The 16,280-nt window shown below is 35.3% G+C and overlaps 1 protein-coding gene across 3 annotated transcripts in view; it reads right to left on the reverse strand.

Moving 5' to 3' along the window:
* Window positions 1-16,280, reverse strand: part of C4H9orf85 (chromosome 4 C9orf85 homolog) — a 62,205-nt gene that overhangs the window by 17,974 nt on the left and 27,951 nt on the right. For all 3 annotated transcript variants that reach the window (XR_005733909.2, XR_013438072.1, XM_005324103.5), the window contains exon 2: window positions 9,281-9,387. Coding sequence is in view for 1 of the 3 variants with exons in the window: in XM_005324103.5 (XP_005324160.1) it covers window positions 9,281-9,387 (107 nt within the window). In the remaining 2 variants the exon portion in view is untranslated. The remainder of the gene's footprint in view (window positions 1-9,280; window positions 9,388-16,280) is intronic.

The following is a 16,280-nucleotide window of genomic DNA, read 5'->3' on the forward strand; positions in this document are numbered from 1 at the left end:
CAAATAGTATGACTTTTTTGTTTCTAATGCATTGTAGAGGCAGGCCTCTCTCCCCAACCTATTGGCTTTTCCCACACTATAGTAGACATAAAAAGTAGGAGTTCTCTGGAGACAGAGCTTCAGGGAGCGTCCTGCTGCTACAAGACTCACCACTTCCCCACTGGAGGTCTTGAAACAGTTAAGAGGATTAAGGCTCTCCCCACCTCCACCCCAAACCACTGTCTTATTGGCCTCATATCTGTGTGTAGTTCAGATGGGAAGCAAAGATATTAAAAAGGAGAGGAGAATTTATTTGTTCAAAGTAATTAAGTTCAACGAGACAAGGGCTACACTGGGACACTCAATAAGAATAAAAACTTAGAATCAATAAGATAAAAATTGCCAATTAGGAGGTACTAAATTTTGGATGTGAGAAGCAAGGGCCTAACTTTATTCAGTAAAAAGATTTAGCTGGGCATAGTGGTGCACCTCTGTGATCTCAGCTATTTATAATTCCAGCTACTCAGGAGGCTGAGGCATGAAGATCACTGTTCAAAGACAACCTGAACAATTTAGCAAGACCCTATCTCAAAATAAAAGATAAGTTTAAAAAAGGGCTGGGGATAAAGTGTCCAATACAAATAAGAAGATTTAGTAAAAAAGGAAACAGTTTCTTAGTTGTAAAAAATTAAAGCAATTGTCAGCCCAGACATTTCCAGAGCAATGTAGATTCCAAGGCAGGGTATACCAATTTTTCCATTTTTTCACTTGAAATATTTTAATGATCAAAGCTACTTCCAGTGAACATTCATCTCACAGCATTTAAGTTCTGGGCTACCTTCTCCCCATTAGTGACAGTTATTTTAACTTGTTGTGCTCATGGGACTCCTGAGTAAGCTTCTGCTTTACTAAAGAATTCTATAGCTGAAAAGTTTGAAAACCACTGACTTAAGATACAGGACAATTCACACTGGGCACCGAGGCACAGGCATCACTAATCCCTCTAATCCTCATCACCTGTGAGGCTGAGGCAGGATCAAAAACCAGCCTCAGCAACTATGCAAGACCCTAAGCAACTTAATAAGATCCTGTATCAAAATAATAAACAAAAAGGGCTGTGGATATGGCTTTGTGGTAAAGTGCCCCTGAATTTGATCCCCAACACCAAAAGAAAAAAAAAAAAAAGAAGAAAGAAAGAAAGAAAGAAAAAGGTCTCCAGATTCTGTCCAATGTCCCAGAGGGACAGAAAACTGAAATAGAAAACTTATAGGTTCAACTGTCAGCTCAGATCTCAGTCTGTTTGTGGCCTGCCACTGTTTTATAGCAGCTTTTCTTTTTTACTACTATGGTGATGTTAATCATGAACTAATGCTGTATTCCTGATGATACAGCCTTCATTCATTCATTTGCAGTTCTGGGGAATGAACCCAGGCATTCACACATGATAGGCCTACAATTTTTTTTTTTTTTAAAGTGGATGGAAAGAGGAAAAGAAGTAGGCTAGACATTTTAACAGAAGTGTGCATTATTTGCCTACCACATTTCTAACTTAATAGAAGAAAAACGTTGCTTGGTTGCCTGAAACAAAAGGCATTCAGCACCTGGAAGCAAACCTATTTAATACTTTCCACAGAAACAAATATTAGAAAACAAAGCAGGATGGTACTCAGCAGTATGTGGTAACAGCACATAGCCCACAACTTCCATGAAACAAGATGGTGACATTTGTAAAAATTAATGAAGCATCAGGCTCAGGTTGAAGAGGGGGAAAAAGTCTTTTGACTGAACAATACAATACTGAAAAATCACTATGAAAGAGAAGGAAAACATGCCTTTGCAATCTGACCAATTTGCATTTGAATCTTTGTTCCCTCTACTTTTGTCTAGGATGAAACATCTAATCTCTCTAATCCCAGGATAAACAAAGAATTTCTTTCTGGCCTAAGATTGAAGAAGGGAACAAAATCTTTTAACAGTTTATATTTCAAGTACCTGGAAAAATATAAATACATATTTTAAAATATTTCTTTACTTGTTTGCTTATTTACGTGTGCTGGGGATTGAACCCAGGACCCTGCACATGTTAAATAGACACTCTACTAAGTATTAAAAAACATGATTCCTTCCTCCTTCTCAAAGAGTTACACAAATCATTTTAAAAGATCTCTTGCTTTTCTAATAATTCAGCTCTACATCCAAAGTTATTTATACTGCTCACAAGTGATTTGGGACAAATCAGGAATAGTAATGAACAGTTTTAATTAATCTTTGGGTTTCTTTTTCAAAAGTCAAAAATAAGGTCACTGAAAAAGTAATTTTATATAAAATGGCAGACTTGCCCTGAACCACAACTCATACATTTATTAATAATAATATTAAAATCTGAAATCTAATAGTGATCATGCCATTTAGTGCCAAAGGAGATCTGTATCCCACCATAGCAGCCCTTCTACCAGGGAGTAGCAGGTACTGGCCTTAAGAGCAACTATCTAAGGAAAAATGAGTGGGGAATTCTGGTAGAGACTGATCTGACTTCTAAGTTACAGTGTATAAAATACAGGTGACTGTTGATTCTAGGGTTTTTACTTTTGTGAGCCTTTCACTTTATTTCTATAAAGACCTCAAACTTTGAATATCCAGAGCTATTTACTTATTTATTTTGTAGGGTTTGGGCTTGGTGGCAAGCACTCTATTACTGAATTACATTCCTAGCCCTATGTAGAGCTATTTAAAATTGACTTATCACAAAGGGAAGCACCAGCTGCTTTTTATCCCCTATCCTCTCACTGCCTTAATTTAATTCCCATCTATCAAATACAGTTTTCAACCCATCTCTCTTTCAATCAACTCAAGTTAGGACCTCTATTCTGTTTTTAAAATTCTCTGGTGATGGATCAGGATTATTTCCAGTAACTGGGAGAGACTGCCATAATTATAAAAATTCCTGCAGCATGTTAGCACACTGGAAGAAAATAAATATGCAACATTGTTTGCCAAGTACAAACATGGGATCATTTCTGCTTCCCATGGTTGAAGCAGGTATGTGTGAAAATTTTGATGCCAAACTTTTTTTCTCTGCTCTAATTTCTGGTATCAGATCCCCATGAATGATGGAAATTTGCTAATGGTATGGGTTTTGACATTTGAGAAGACAGACAAATGGGAGAAAGGGCTTTAATTGTTCCCATATTCAGAATATTACTACTTCAATTTAAAATAAATGTCACTTACAAAGAGCCCCCTTTTCCCTTAACATTTTATATTCTACTTAACATTTCTTTATATACATTGTTTTATTGAATAATTTGTGGCAAGTGATATTTAGACAAGTAAAATAGTGTTCAACATATGTTAGTTGTGGTTAGACACAATACCTTCATTGTATTTATTTTTACGTGGTGCTGAGGTTTGAACCCCACTCCTGGCATGTGCTAGGCAAGCACTCTACCGCTGAGCCACAACTCTAGCCCCAGTATTCAACATTTTAACGAGAAAAATAAAATTACACAGAAGTTACTTTTGTTTGTGTGTTTGTGGGTGGGGTGGAGGGTTAGTACTAGGGATTGAACCCAGGGCCTAATGCATGCTAGGCAAGTGCTCTGGCTACAACTCCAGTTTTTGAAAAATTTTATTTTGAGATATGGTCACACTAAATTGCCTAGATTGGCCTTGAATTTGTGAGCCTCCTGCTTCAGGTTCCCAGTATCTGGGATTGTAAGTGTAAGCTACCATGTCCAGTTAAAAGACACATCTTTGACAGTAACAAAGTACAAATGGTCTACTACTTCTAATGTTTTGACTTACAATTTATTGATTTCATCATAGTATAAAAACAAACCCATACAAGGATTGTTTCCCACTTTCAATACATTATACAATTAATTACATGTTTTATTATGAAATAGTTTGTATTTTCTGGGCATGGTGACACTCATCTGTAATTCTAGTAACTAGGAAAGAGAATTGAAAGATTAAGGCCAGCCTCAGGTACTTAGCTAGGCCTTTTCTTAAATTGAAAAAAAAAAAAAAAGTGTGTGTAGGTGATTGCTATAGCTCAGTGGTAAAGGACCCTTGAGTTCAATTCCTGGTAGTACACACACACACACACACACACACACACACACACACACACACACACACACACACGAACAGTTCCTGTTGGATACTTTTTGCCTAGCTGTAGATTAATTATGCTGAGCATATTTAGGGAAGGTAAAGCTAAGATACGATGTTTGGAAGGTTAAATATACTAAACATATTCTTTTGCATGTTTAATTCTAGGGATCAAACTGAGATATCCACTTGCTAGGCAAGTATGCTACCACTCCTAAAGACATTTTTATTAATTTATATTTTTGGTGGTTCTGTGGGTTAAACCTAGGACCTTGTGCATGTGAGGCAAGCACTCTACCAATTGAGCTATATCTCCAGCCCTCTAAATACATTTTTAACTTAAGATATTTTCAACTTATATGACAGGTTTGTGAGGATGTAACACCATTATCAGTTGAGAGGCATCTGTAAACATCTTATAGAAACCCTAACAGAGGACAAATTTAAATTATAGGTGACTACTAACTTGAACAAAATATTTAAAATTTCAAAACAAGTTATGTTATGTTAGCAACATCATCAATAGATTTACATTCCTTATAATGTTGGCATGTCTTTTTTTTTGGTGGTGCATTCGAGGCAAACACTCTACCAATTGAGCTATATCCCCATCCCCCTGGGCATGTCTTAATACACAGAAAAAGCAAGGTGGATATTGATGAGTTATACACTCTATAACCATTTCAGTCATGGGACTGAAATTTGAAAGCTAGGCTTTCCTATGTACCATGTACCATGTGTCTAGGATTATCAGAAATTTATGATGTCTTGGGGCTCGGGATATATCTCAGTTGGTAAAGTGCTTGTCTCATATGCACAAGGCCCTGGGTTCAATCCCCAGCACCACAAAAAAAAAAAAAAAAAGAAGAAGAAAAGAAATTAACGATGTCCCTAGTGGGAAGGTAACATGTTCAGATTGACAAGGTTCAAAACATGTTAGTCTAAAATAAGGTGTCTCAGCAAATTGAATAGTTTAAGATGAAGGAATCTGAGAAACAGCAGGTGTAGGAAATTCTCTCTGACCTTCTCCTTATAAGACATTCATTCAAGACATGCCCTCATGATACCTGGATGAAAAGATCATCATTATCTCCAAAGGCAGACAAAGGTCTAGCTAAGTTTCCTACTTTGTCCTATCACATTTTCCCATGGCTTTCCATTCCTTATCAAACCTAATATGAAAGCACTTGGGTTTAATCATTTCTTCAAATCTTTATTTCTTTATGAAGGTTCCCATGGCACATAAAATTTGGGTGGGGTGCAGCTCAGGGGTAGAGTACTTGCCTAGCCTGTAGAAGGCCCTAAATTGAATCCCCACAGCACTGCCTAAAAAACTAAACAAAAAACTGTGTAAATGTCACATAAAACTCATGTTAAATAAAGGTGTCCTTTTCTCTTGCTATTGTTTTTGTTAAAAGAAGGGCCTCAACTGAGAACCTAGAAGGGTAGATGGAAAAATAACTTTTTCTTCCTTTACAAGATCCTATAAGTCTCATAAGCTATGACCTGTTTTCCATTAGCTTGGGCCTCTTTACTCTTAGAGATCTTCCTTTAGGCTTTAAAATCTTGTTATCTATATTTTGGCATTTGTACAATATTTCCCTCATCTTGCTTTATTGTGAGCTGAAGTACGGCTAACCACATCTACCTCAATATAATGCAGAATAGTAGCTCTTGAGGTCCTTCTTAGCTCTCACCTCCTTGACACAATGATCTCTTGAAGACTTCTGAATCACAGCTAGTGACACAGCTAGTGACAATACCACCACAAACTCCCCTAACTCCAAGGACTTCAACAGCTTTGAGTCAGAACAAAGTTGTATGTGTTTGAGTTAATGTGTTCACATCCAACCATTTTCAAAGATTGGTATATTCTAAATTTTCTGGAAAACTAATTATAGTTATGCATTATATAATGATATTTTTGTCAATGATGAACCACATACAGGATGGACTATAATGGTAAGCTATCCCCATCATTAAGTGATGTGTGACTTATAAAAATTTGCCACTTACACTGCTTTCCTTTTCTTTTTGTTTTTAACTGAATCTTTGTGTTTGTCCAAATAAATATTTGTTTTTCTAGGATTTAAAGTATGCAAGTTTTTCTGGCCATGAAAAAAAAATTTTTGGAGGGGGTACGTGGATTGAACCCAGGGGCACTTAACTGTTGAACAACATCACCAGCCCTTTTAAAATTTTATTTAGAGACAGGTCTCACTGAGTTGCTAAATGCCTTGTTAAGTTGCTGAGGCTGGCTTTGAACTCACGATCCTCCTGCCTCAGCCTCCCTAGTCCCTGGGATTATAGGTGTGCACCACTGCACCTGGCACTGGCCATGAAAATATTAAGATTATAAGTAACACAGAAAAGAAGGGAAAAATCTAAGAGCCATATAAGTACGTCTGGAAATTCTATAGCCTGTGGAAGACTAATAACTTATATAATCTTTCACATACTAGCACATTCATAATGAAGATAAACACCTAGGATTTTATTTATATATATATATATATATATATATATATATATATATATATATATATATATATATATATATATATATATACTTACTTATTTTTCAGGTACCAGGGATTGAACTCAGGGGTACTCATCAACGAGCCACATCCCCAGCCCTATTTTGAATTTTATTTAGAGATAGGATCTCACTGAGTTGCTGAGGTTGGCTTTGAACTCTCAATTCTCCTATCTCAGCCTCCTGAGCTACTGGATTATTGGCATGTGTCACCAGCTAGCATATATTAAAGATGGGCAATTAGAATACAAACAATTGCTGAGACAGAAATATTCTTAAAGATTTTCTTTCTTACACAACACTAGTCTATTAAAATCCTACGAATATGCAAATATTTATTACCTATACTTCCAATTCTTTTAGGGAAAAAAATGCTAGAAAGAGAAAATGGAGATTGATGAAATCTTAAAATATCTTTATAGAAAATGCTTTGTAGAAAATACTTAGAAACCTACAAATCTTGTATTAGGCCTATTAACTAAAAGTACACAACTAGTATTTAATTGCTATCCAGAGAATATACTTAATTCATTTATAAAAATCTAAATTAGATATTGCATACAATTTCCCTATTATTAAATTTCCCTACTGCTAATTTGGGCCAGTGAGAATAAGACTCATCAGACTTGTTTAAAGGTGTTTTGTTCTAGAAGGGAATGCTGAAAAACAAGAAGAAAACACTGAAAGACAGAAGTGAGAAATTTATAAACCTTTTAAAGAGGGAGTCAACTATACCCAAAATAAATCTAAAAATTCTGGTCTGAAAGATTAGTACTGGAAAAAAAATTTTCTAAAAAGTTTGTAACTTTCCATACTAAAAAGCAGTATCCTGTGCACGTTTCATTGTCTTTTAAGAGAAAAGATCTCTTTCTTTCTTTTTGGTACTAGGGATTGAACCCAGAGGTGTTCACTGAGCCCCATTCCACAGCCCTAATATTTTTTATTTTGAGACAGGGTGTCATTAAGTTGCTTAAGCTGGTCTCAATCTTAGAATTCTCCTGCCTTAGCTTCTGGAGCTGCTGGGATATCATGCCTGACAAAAAAGATCTACAATGTGCTAAACAAACTTGGAGGTAAATGAACAGTGTGACTATCTTAAGCATTGCAATCAGTCACCTTCAGAAGTATCAAAAAAACTTCACGATAAAATTTGCATTTTTTTGTGTTGTATGATGTTTCAGTGTATTTGAAAAATTGAAAGCATTTCAGATGTTTTAGTATCTGTTTCATAGAAAGTATAATTCTTAATTTTAATAAATTTTATAGAATAAAAAGTTAAGAAAATGCAGCATATCTCAGGCAAAATAAATCACTCAAATTAAGGCACTCAAAGCTATCAAATATTCCCAAGTAAACAAATTATTCCATAGCTTTAGTTTTAGATTCACAGATACGCTGACATTTTTCGACAAAAATAAACACCAACAGCTATATTACATATATTTAGACAGATCTTCCAAAGTTTAAGTAAAATTTTCTCTCATAAAGTGAGAATACCACCTACTGCAGTGGCACACACTATAATATCTCAGCAATTTGGGAGGCTGAGGCAGGAGGATCAAGTTCAAGGCCAGCCTCAGCAATTTAGCAACACACTGTCACAAAGTTAAAAAAGGCTCAGTGGTAAAGCACTCCTGAATTCAATTCCAAGTATATTAAAAAAAAAAAATAAACAAAAATATAAAGAAGAACACCTTTTTCAAGGAAGATGAAGCTATTGAACAGTTAAATAAAGAAATAATGAATAAAGGTTATTTTTTGGGGTACTGGGGATTGAATTCAGGGGTACTCAACAACTGAGCCACATCCCCAGCCTATTCTCTATGTTATTTACAGACAGGGTCTCACTAAGTTGCTTAGCACCTTACCATTGCGGAGGCTGGCTTTGAAATAGTGATCTTCGGGGTTGGGGATATAGCTCAGTTGGCAGACTGCTTGCCTTGAATGCACAAGGCCCTGGGTTCAATCCCCAGCATCACACACACACAAAAAAACATGAAATAGCGATCCTCCTGCCTCAACCTCCAGAGCCGCTGGAATTACATGCATATGCCACCATGTCCTGCTTGAGCAAATGTTCTTAATAGCTACTATATAGATTACCAAATTAAATTCATAATGTAAAAAGAATATGCTAATTTTTACATTGAAAGTAATTACAAAAAAATTTTATGGATTGAATTAAAAGATTGGATTCTTTTTAAGAATTGGTAAAGATAATCTATAGTAAATATTGTTATTTCATTAGTAAGAGACATTTTGTAACACAAACTTCTTCTCAGCCAAAACTCACTTTTTATGAACAAGGTTCTATGAGTGGTGCATTATTATTTGTGAAAGACTGGATCAGGAAATGATGAATCTACTTTTTCTCATCTCTAAAAACCAAGATTCAATATGCATGCAAGACAAAATGCTAAAAGAGAGAATGGAATTTTTATGTGTGTTTGTGGTGCTGGGGATTGAACCCAGGGCCTTGTGCATGTCAGGTAAGCCCTCTATCAACTGAGCTATATCCCCAGCCCAAATGGAATTAAAAAAAAAAAAATTAACCTTGATATTTATTTGGATACAATTTTAGAAATTAGGAAATGAAATAACAAAGTATGATATATATGCCACTGGTTAAAGTAATGAAGAAACTTAACTCACCATTTTTTAGGTTTTGATAATGGTTTGTATTTGTTGTATTTTACACGCCATTCAAGAACTTCTTTACAGCGCTGACATACTCCATCGTGAAGTTTTTGGTTAATTTTCTTAAAAACAAACAGAAAAACAAATTAAAAATTTCACACATGAGTATAGCAAACCCCTTAAAAAGGTATGAGAGAAATTTACTTTTTTTTTAAATATATTTTTTTAGTTGTAGATGGACACAATATCTTTATTTATTTTTATGTGGTACTGAGAATTAAACTCAGTGTCTCATACATGTGAGGCAAGTGTTCCACCACTGAGGTACGCCCCCAGTCTGAGAAGTTTACTTTTTAAAAATATTTTTAGTTGTAGATGAACACAATACCTTTATTTTGTTTATTTATTTATTTAAATGTGGTGCTGGGGATCGAACCCAGGGCCTCATGCATGCTAGGCAAGCACTCTGCCACTGAGACACAACCCTAGCCTGATAAGTTTATATTTTTTAAAAAACAATAATCTAACTTTAATCTGTATAACATTCTATGACATATTACATATTTTATGTATATTATCCTCTGATTCTTTAAAAGGTAATTGTTCTTAACTGGGTTTAGCTCAGAATCATCTAGAAAACTTTTCAATTTTCTGATGAGTATTTTGAGAAAGGTTTCCTGTTGACCAGATGTACATCATATCCTGATGGGTCAAAATTCATACTGTATAGTTAAGACATATGTATTTTAGTATATGTTAATTATACCTCAAAAATGCAAAAATTAAAAAAGAAAACATAGCTCATATTATTTCAACAATTCAAATATAATCAGTACGTTGGAATTAAACTGAGGAATCCATTCTGAATTATCTTTTTTTTCAGTCTCTAGGGTTCCAACCCAGGACCTGGGACATGTTAGGCAAGTGTTACCTAGCTGCACCTCCAGCCTGGGAATATGAAAAAAAAAAAAGGGGGGGGGGGAAAGAAGGCTGGAAACAAGGCAGCATTTCATTACTCAGCCCTTCTGCATTCTTACATAAGGAAAAAATATTTTCAAAAAGTTCTTCTTGAGGCTGGTTGTGGTGGTGCACATCTGTAATCCCAGTGGTTTAGGAGATTGAAGCAGGAGGATCTTGAGTTCAAAGCGAGCCTCAGAATAATCGAGGTGCTAAGCAACTCAGTGAAAGCCTATCTCTAAATAAAATATAGAATAGGGCTAGGGATGTGGCTTGGTGGTTGAGTACCTGAGTTCAATCCCCAGTAAACCAAAAAATGGGCTGGGGATGTGACTCAGTGGTTAAGTGCCTCTGAGATCAGTCCCTAGTACCAAAAAAAAAAAAAAAAAAAAAAAAAAAAAAAAAAAAAAAGTTTCTCCTGGCTTTACCAAAATAGGGGGGGGGAAAAAAACAACTGTATGTGTAAATAGCTTGGTGAGAAAGGAGCTTTATAAGGAAAGAAAACATTTTAAATTATGATTTCCATCTCAAAATATGGTGGGGTAGAAATGTGATATATAGTAAAATTTTAAATGTATCATACCATTTCTGTAACAGATTCAGAATCTAAACTATATATTTTCAAAGTACTCTTGAAAATTTTCTGATCTCTTTGGCTGAGGAACATTGTCTTTGCCTATTACTGAACTTACGAATAGAAGGCATTTTAAATCTTTTCTTTTTTACTCCCTTTGTTCTTTTTTAGATTTCTCAAGGGGAGAGAAACATATTGCAAAGATGCCAATTCTTTGAAAGGATATTTGATAGAGTTAAAAGCACAGTGTTTAGACTAGATCATCTGAAGGAAAACAAAACTTTTGAGAAGTGCTTGATATTCTTGAAAGCTCTGAACAAGATGACAAAAATAATTGTACAAAACATTTATTCAAAGAGAAAATATTTCAAGGATATTTTCAAAATCCATAAATTAAGCTGTGAATACATTATGTTTAACTCTGGTGAAAAACATATTGTTACTATCATTATGTATGGGTATATCCCTTTCCTCCTGACTTTATGTAGAGTTCCCAGGAATGTCAGCTCTGTATCTCACTATATTGGTTCCATAGTGTGGTACACTGGTTTCAGAAAGAAGGACAGCTATGCCCACAGGCCAAACTCCTCTTTCTCCCAATCTTGGTCCTCAGTGATCATGTACAAGCTAATTAAGAAATATGCAGAACTAGGGGACTAGGGATATGTTCAGTTGGTAGAGTGCTTGCCTTGCATGCACAGGGCCCTGGGTTTAATCCCTAGCACCACCAAAAAGAAGAAAAGAAAAAAAGAAATATGCAGAACTAAAGTTCGCATTTCATCATTTGTTCTCACTGCCTTCTGTTGCCTAGAATATCTTACTAAAAACATTACTTGTATTTTCTTAACTCCAATAATAATAGGAACAAGTTAATGACCTTGAACTATAATTACAATAAGAATATGATATAAACTTTCTAACTGGAATTTTCTTAGAATTAAAAACATTTTATGACCTGCAATTTTACTACACATAGCACGCTCAGCTTGTTAACTGCCATGTTAACCAGGAAGTATTATTTGGCTTTTTGTTTGCTTCTGTATCCAATTTCTGACCAGTTCATCTTGATTTACAAAGCTGTGCATAGTTTGGAAACTGGTTTCTTCAGGGTGGATTGACAGTAGAACAAAAGAGGTCTTTGTGGGAACTTGTCCTGAGAGTGATGTGTGAAGCAGTATAAACGGAGATGTTGTACAGCATTCACATGACCAACTGGCCATAAGACAAAATTAAAGTTGATGTTTATGTGTCAAGAAATGAATGAGGGTGGGCTGGGGATGTATCTCAGTGGTAGAGAACTTTCCTAGGAAGTGTGAGGCCCAGGCTTCCATACCCAGTACCACACACATAGAAAGAAAGAAAAAACAAATGAAAGTAAAATGCAGAAAGAAAGATATACACCTTATTTTACCTTATTTTGGCAAACCAGAAGTGAATTCCAAAGGTGAGCAAAGAAAGCTAAATCCTGATTCTAGGAATTGTTCCATCTGGGGCAAAAGAGATGGCAGTCTTACTTCACTCACACTTAAGTGAATAACTAACCTGTTGGGAGCCACAGATGAATTGTGAGCTTGTCTGAGCCATCTCTAAGCGGAGGTGTGCCCCTCAAAGAACTCTCTGTGCCATCTCACCAATCTGAGACCACTCCGTTGCCTTGGCAACGTCCTGCTCATAGAGAATTCTGTGATACTGCAGAATTCTGTGATATTGTTCAGACAGCTCCAGGTTCAAGGAGGTAGAAAGAGATATCTGTGCACCCATATAGTCTTGAGGTGCCAGCTGCCTGGAGGAGGAGGAATTACTGCGAAGGTGATAAGGCTCCATTCAGGCCAACTTCACCATAACCTCCTGCTTCTCTCTCATTTACCTTTAAGAACCCTTCCTCATAATAAATCCCTTTGATGTGTTCCCCTATAAATAAAGCATGCAGACCCTCACTCTTTGTTAGAGACAGGACTCATTAGGTCCAATTTTCCCACCAGGACCCCGCTGTGAAACTACTTTCCTGAGTCTTTTATTTCTTATTAATTGTTTCAGACTTTTAATTTCTTAGCTGGCTCATACCTCTGTGCAGTTAACTAACTGATCCCTTGTTGTGCAGGACACAGCGACACCAACCCTCTTTTGGCAATTAATTTGAGATACCACTCAAGATGGGAGATCACAGGTTATTAAGGTCAGACTTAAGTATGCCCAAATATAAAATGAAAACAGTTTTGCAAATATAAAAGCCTTTAAAAGCTAGACATGGTGGCTTATGCCTGTAATTCCAGCAACTCAGGATGCTGAGATAGGAGGATCAACTTCTAGGCCAGCCTAGAAATTGATCCTCCTACCTCAGGAGACCCTGTTTCAAAACAAAAAACAAAAAGGGCTGGTAGCTCAGTGGTAAAGTGGCCCTGAGTTCAAGTCCCTATCACTAAAGAAAAAAAAAAAAAAACTTCTTTGGAAAATTTCACTGAATGAACACTTTTTAAAAAGTTAAATACTTACCTAACATATACATAATATCTAAAAATTGTCTTAGCCATCATTAGCTTACATATTTTAGAGTAAGTGGTATTATCCTTGTTATAAGCATTCTGTTAGAGCACAATAATATAACACAGCAATCCCACACAGAAATGGGGTGAGGACTTTGACTTCCTGAAAAGTAGCAAGAGCAAATTTTAAATATGTGCATCAACACGCTGATGCTGAAAAGTATTTTGTAAAATGTAAAGTCTCTTTTAACAGAAGAAAGATACTATTGCAGGAGGGAAGGAATTTGAATACCATTCAAAAGCAACTAATGTCATTGTAGATCACAATTCTTTCAGAAATGTTAAAGGTAAAGTGACTGCAAATGGCATATTTTACTTCCCTTGATTGAAAAAAAGAAAAATGAAATTCTCAAAGGAAAATGCTAATTCCAACTGCTGTTAAATATTTATTTTCATGGACTGGTGTTGTTCTTTGTCTTGAATTACTCCTCCCCATAAAATAAGGAATTTTACTTAAATATAGCAATGGCAATGTTATTCCAGAAAATAAAAATGTTTATATCTTAAATTATATTTAAAAGTATATAATTTTAATTTTCTAGAAACATTCTCTTATTCTAAAATTGACTAACAGACAATGGAGTACTGCATTTGGAAGTTGGAACTTATAGGACTAATGAAAATAATGTGAAAATCTGTCTTTTAGTTTGTGACTTTCAAATAATAAACTACATTATTTTAAATCCTTTGAATATGGCTAGAAAAAAAAACAGATAAAAGTGGCTGGGGTTGTAGCTCAGTGGTGGAGTGCTTGTCTCACACTTATGACTGGGTTCGATCCTCAGCACCACATAAAAAAATAAATAATTATAAGTAAATTTTTAATTGTGTCCATCTACAACTAAAAATATAATAAAAAAAAGATAAGAGAATCAAAGTGAGGAAAAACTAAAGGAAACAGAGAAAAGCTGAAAGCACTCAGGGGCACAGTTAGGAAGACCACCTGCTGGAGATGGCTACAAGTGAGGTCAGACCTTTCTAGCATCCAGAAAAACAGAACTCAATGTTTGTAACAAGCCAAAAATCCAGTTTCTCAGAAGCAGCTTACCTATTCCTGTTACTAAAATCCAAAGTTTCATGTTCCCCAAAAGGATATCATGTGATATAATAAGCAAAGCTCTCTAACACAACTGTTTTCCATCCTGGTTCTCAATGGAACCTGTGTTATGGTACTCAGACACAGCCTGGTAAAAAATGTTACTCAGGAATCAAGTATAGGTACAGATCCCTGATGGTTGGTTGTATGACCTGTAGAATGCACTGTATATCATAAGGCCACTCAATAAATACTATTTCTCTCAATTAAGTTTTAAGAACATTCCATTCTATTATAAAAAAATGTCAAATTTGCAGAAAATTTTAAATAATAATATTAACATTAGCCACATACACACTACTAGAGACAATCTTGAACATTTTACATATTTGCTTTTTATGGGTGTGTGTGTGTGTGTGTGTGTGTGTGTGTGTGTGTGTGTGTGTGTGTGTGTATGTGTGTATATATATATATAGTGCTGGGGATTGAATCCAGGGCCTTGTGCATGTGAGGCAAGCATTCTACAACTGAGCTATATTCCTATCCCAGGTGTATACTTTTTAAAGTCATGAACATAAAGGCACTACACCTCTTACTACTTATCATATTCTAGAGATACTTTCTCATGTTGAACCATAATACTGTTACCATACTGAAGAAACAGGTAAAATAACTCCCTAGTATAAATGAGTGTACCTATTCCACACTGAAATTTCCTTGACTGCTCACATATTTTTCATAGCTGTCCCCCTGCCTCCCCCTGCTCTCCAGCATCAAATCTAGGATCAAATCAGTATTTAGCTCTTATGTCTCTTTTGGTCCACCCACTTTTATCCTTTTTTACAAAGTTGTTTTTGAAAATACCAGGCAAACTATCTTAGAGAATATCTCATATTCCAGATTTGTTTGATTGTTTTCTCATACTGGAATCAAACTCATTGCTTTACCTTCTATATTTCCTATGAAGAGGAAGTTAAGTTCAAAGTCTTGATAACATCTGGGAAAAATGTATTTTGATCAGAACAATTCATACATGTTGCTACTGCTGTGTATTTTGTATTATTCCAAGTTAGGAGGCAAAGAATGTCAAGTTCTCACCTAGTCAACAGTGCTAGATTATCAATATTAAATTTTACTCATGTAAAACTTTTGAACCTATAAATCCTTCTAAAAATGTAATAATAGGTAACAATTTGAACATCTATTACTCTCTGAAATACATTATTTGGATAAGTCACTTTTTGTGTGTTTTACTATTTCAGTAAATGAGCTAGTCATATATATAGTTCAGAAATACTTTTGAAGCAAGTTCTAGTAGTAAAATTAGTTTTACTGTCACTTGAGGAAAAATGTAAAATCAAAGTTACTATTGATTTACCTTTTTTTTTTTATTTAAGGAAACTATAGTTGTACAACATTGCTAGTCAGAAATTAGCTATCAACTTTTTTTTTTTTTTGGCTGCACTAGAAATTGATTCCAAGGCACTTTGCTACTACTTTACCATTGAGCTACATTTCCTGTGCTTTGTATTTTATGTTGAAACAAGGTCTCAATAAGTTGCCCAGGCTGTTCTTGAAATTGTGATCCTCCTATCTCAGCTTCCTGAGTCACCAGAATTACAGGCATGTGTCACCATGCCCAGCAGTTATTAACATTTTAAAGATTTTATTACCAAAAACATCATCCCATTCTCCCTCAAGCAAAATATTACTCTAGTATTAAAAAATGTCCGGTATAGATATATACATTGAATACATATTTAGCTTATTTTTTTTTTAGTTGTTGATGGACTTTATTTTATTCCTTTATTTATATGTGGTGCTGAGAATCAAACCCAGTGCCTCACATATGCGAGGCAAGCGCTCAACCACTGAGCCACAACTCCAGCTCCCATATTTAGTTTT

This window comes from Ictidomys tridecemlineatus, chromosome 4, assembly GCF_052094955.1.
Source record: "Ictidomys tridecemlineatus isolate mIctTri1 chromosome 4, mIctTri1.hap1, whole genome shotgun sequence".
In the NCBI taxonomy this organism is placed as follows: domain Eukaryota; kingdom Metazoa; phylum Chordata; class Mammalia; order Rodentia; family Sciuridae; genus Ictidomys; species Ictidomys tridecemlineatus.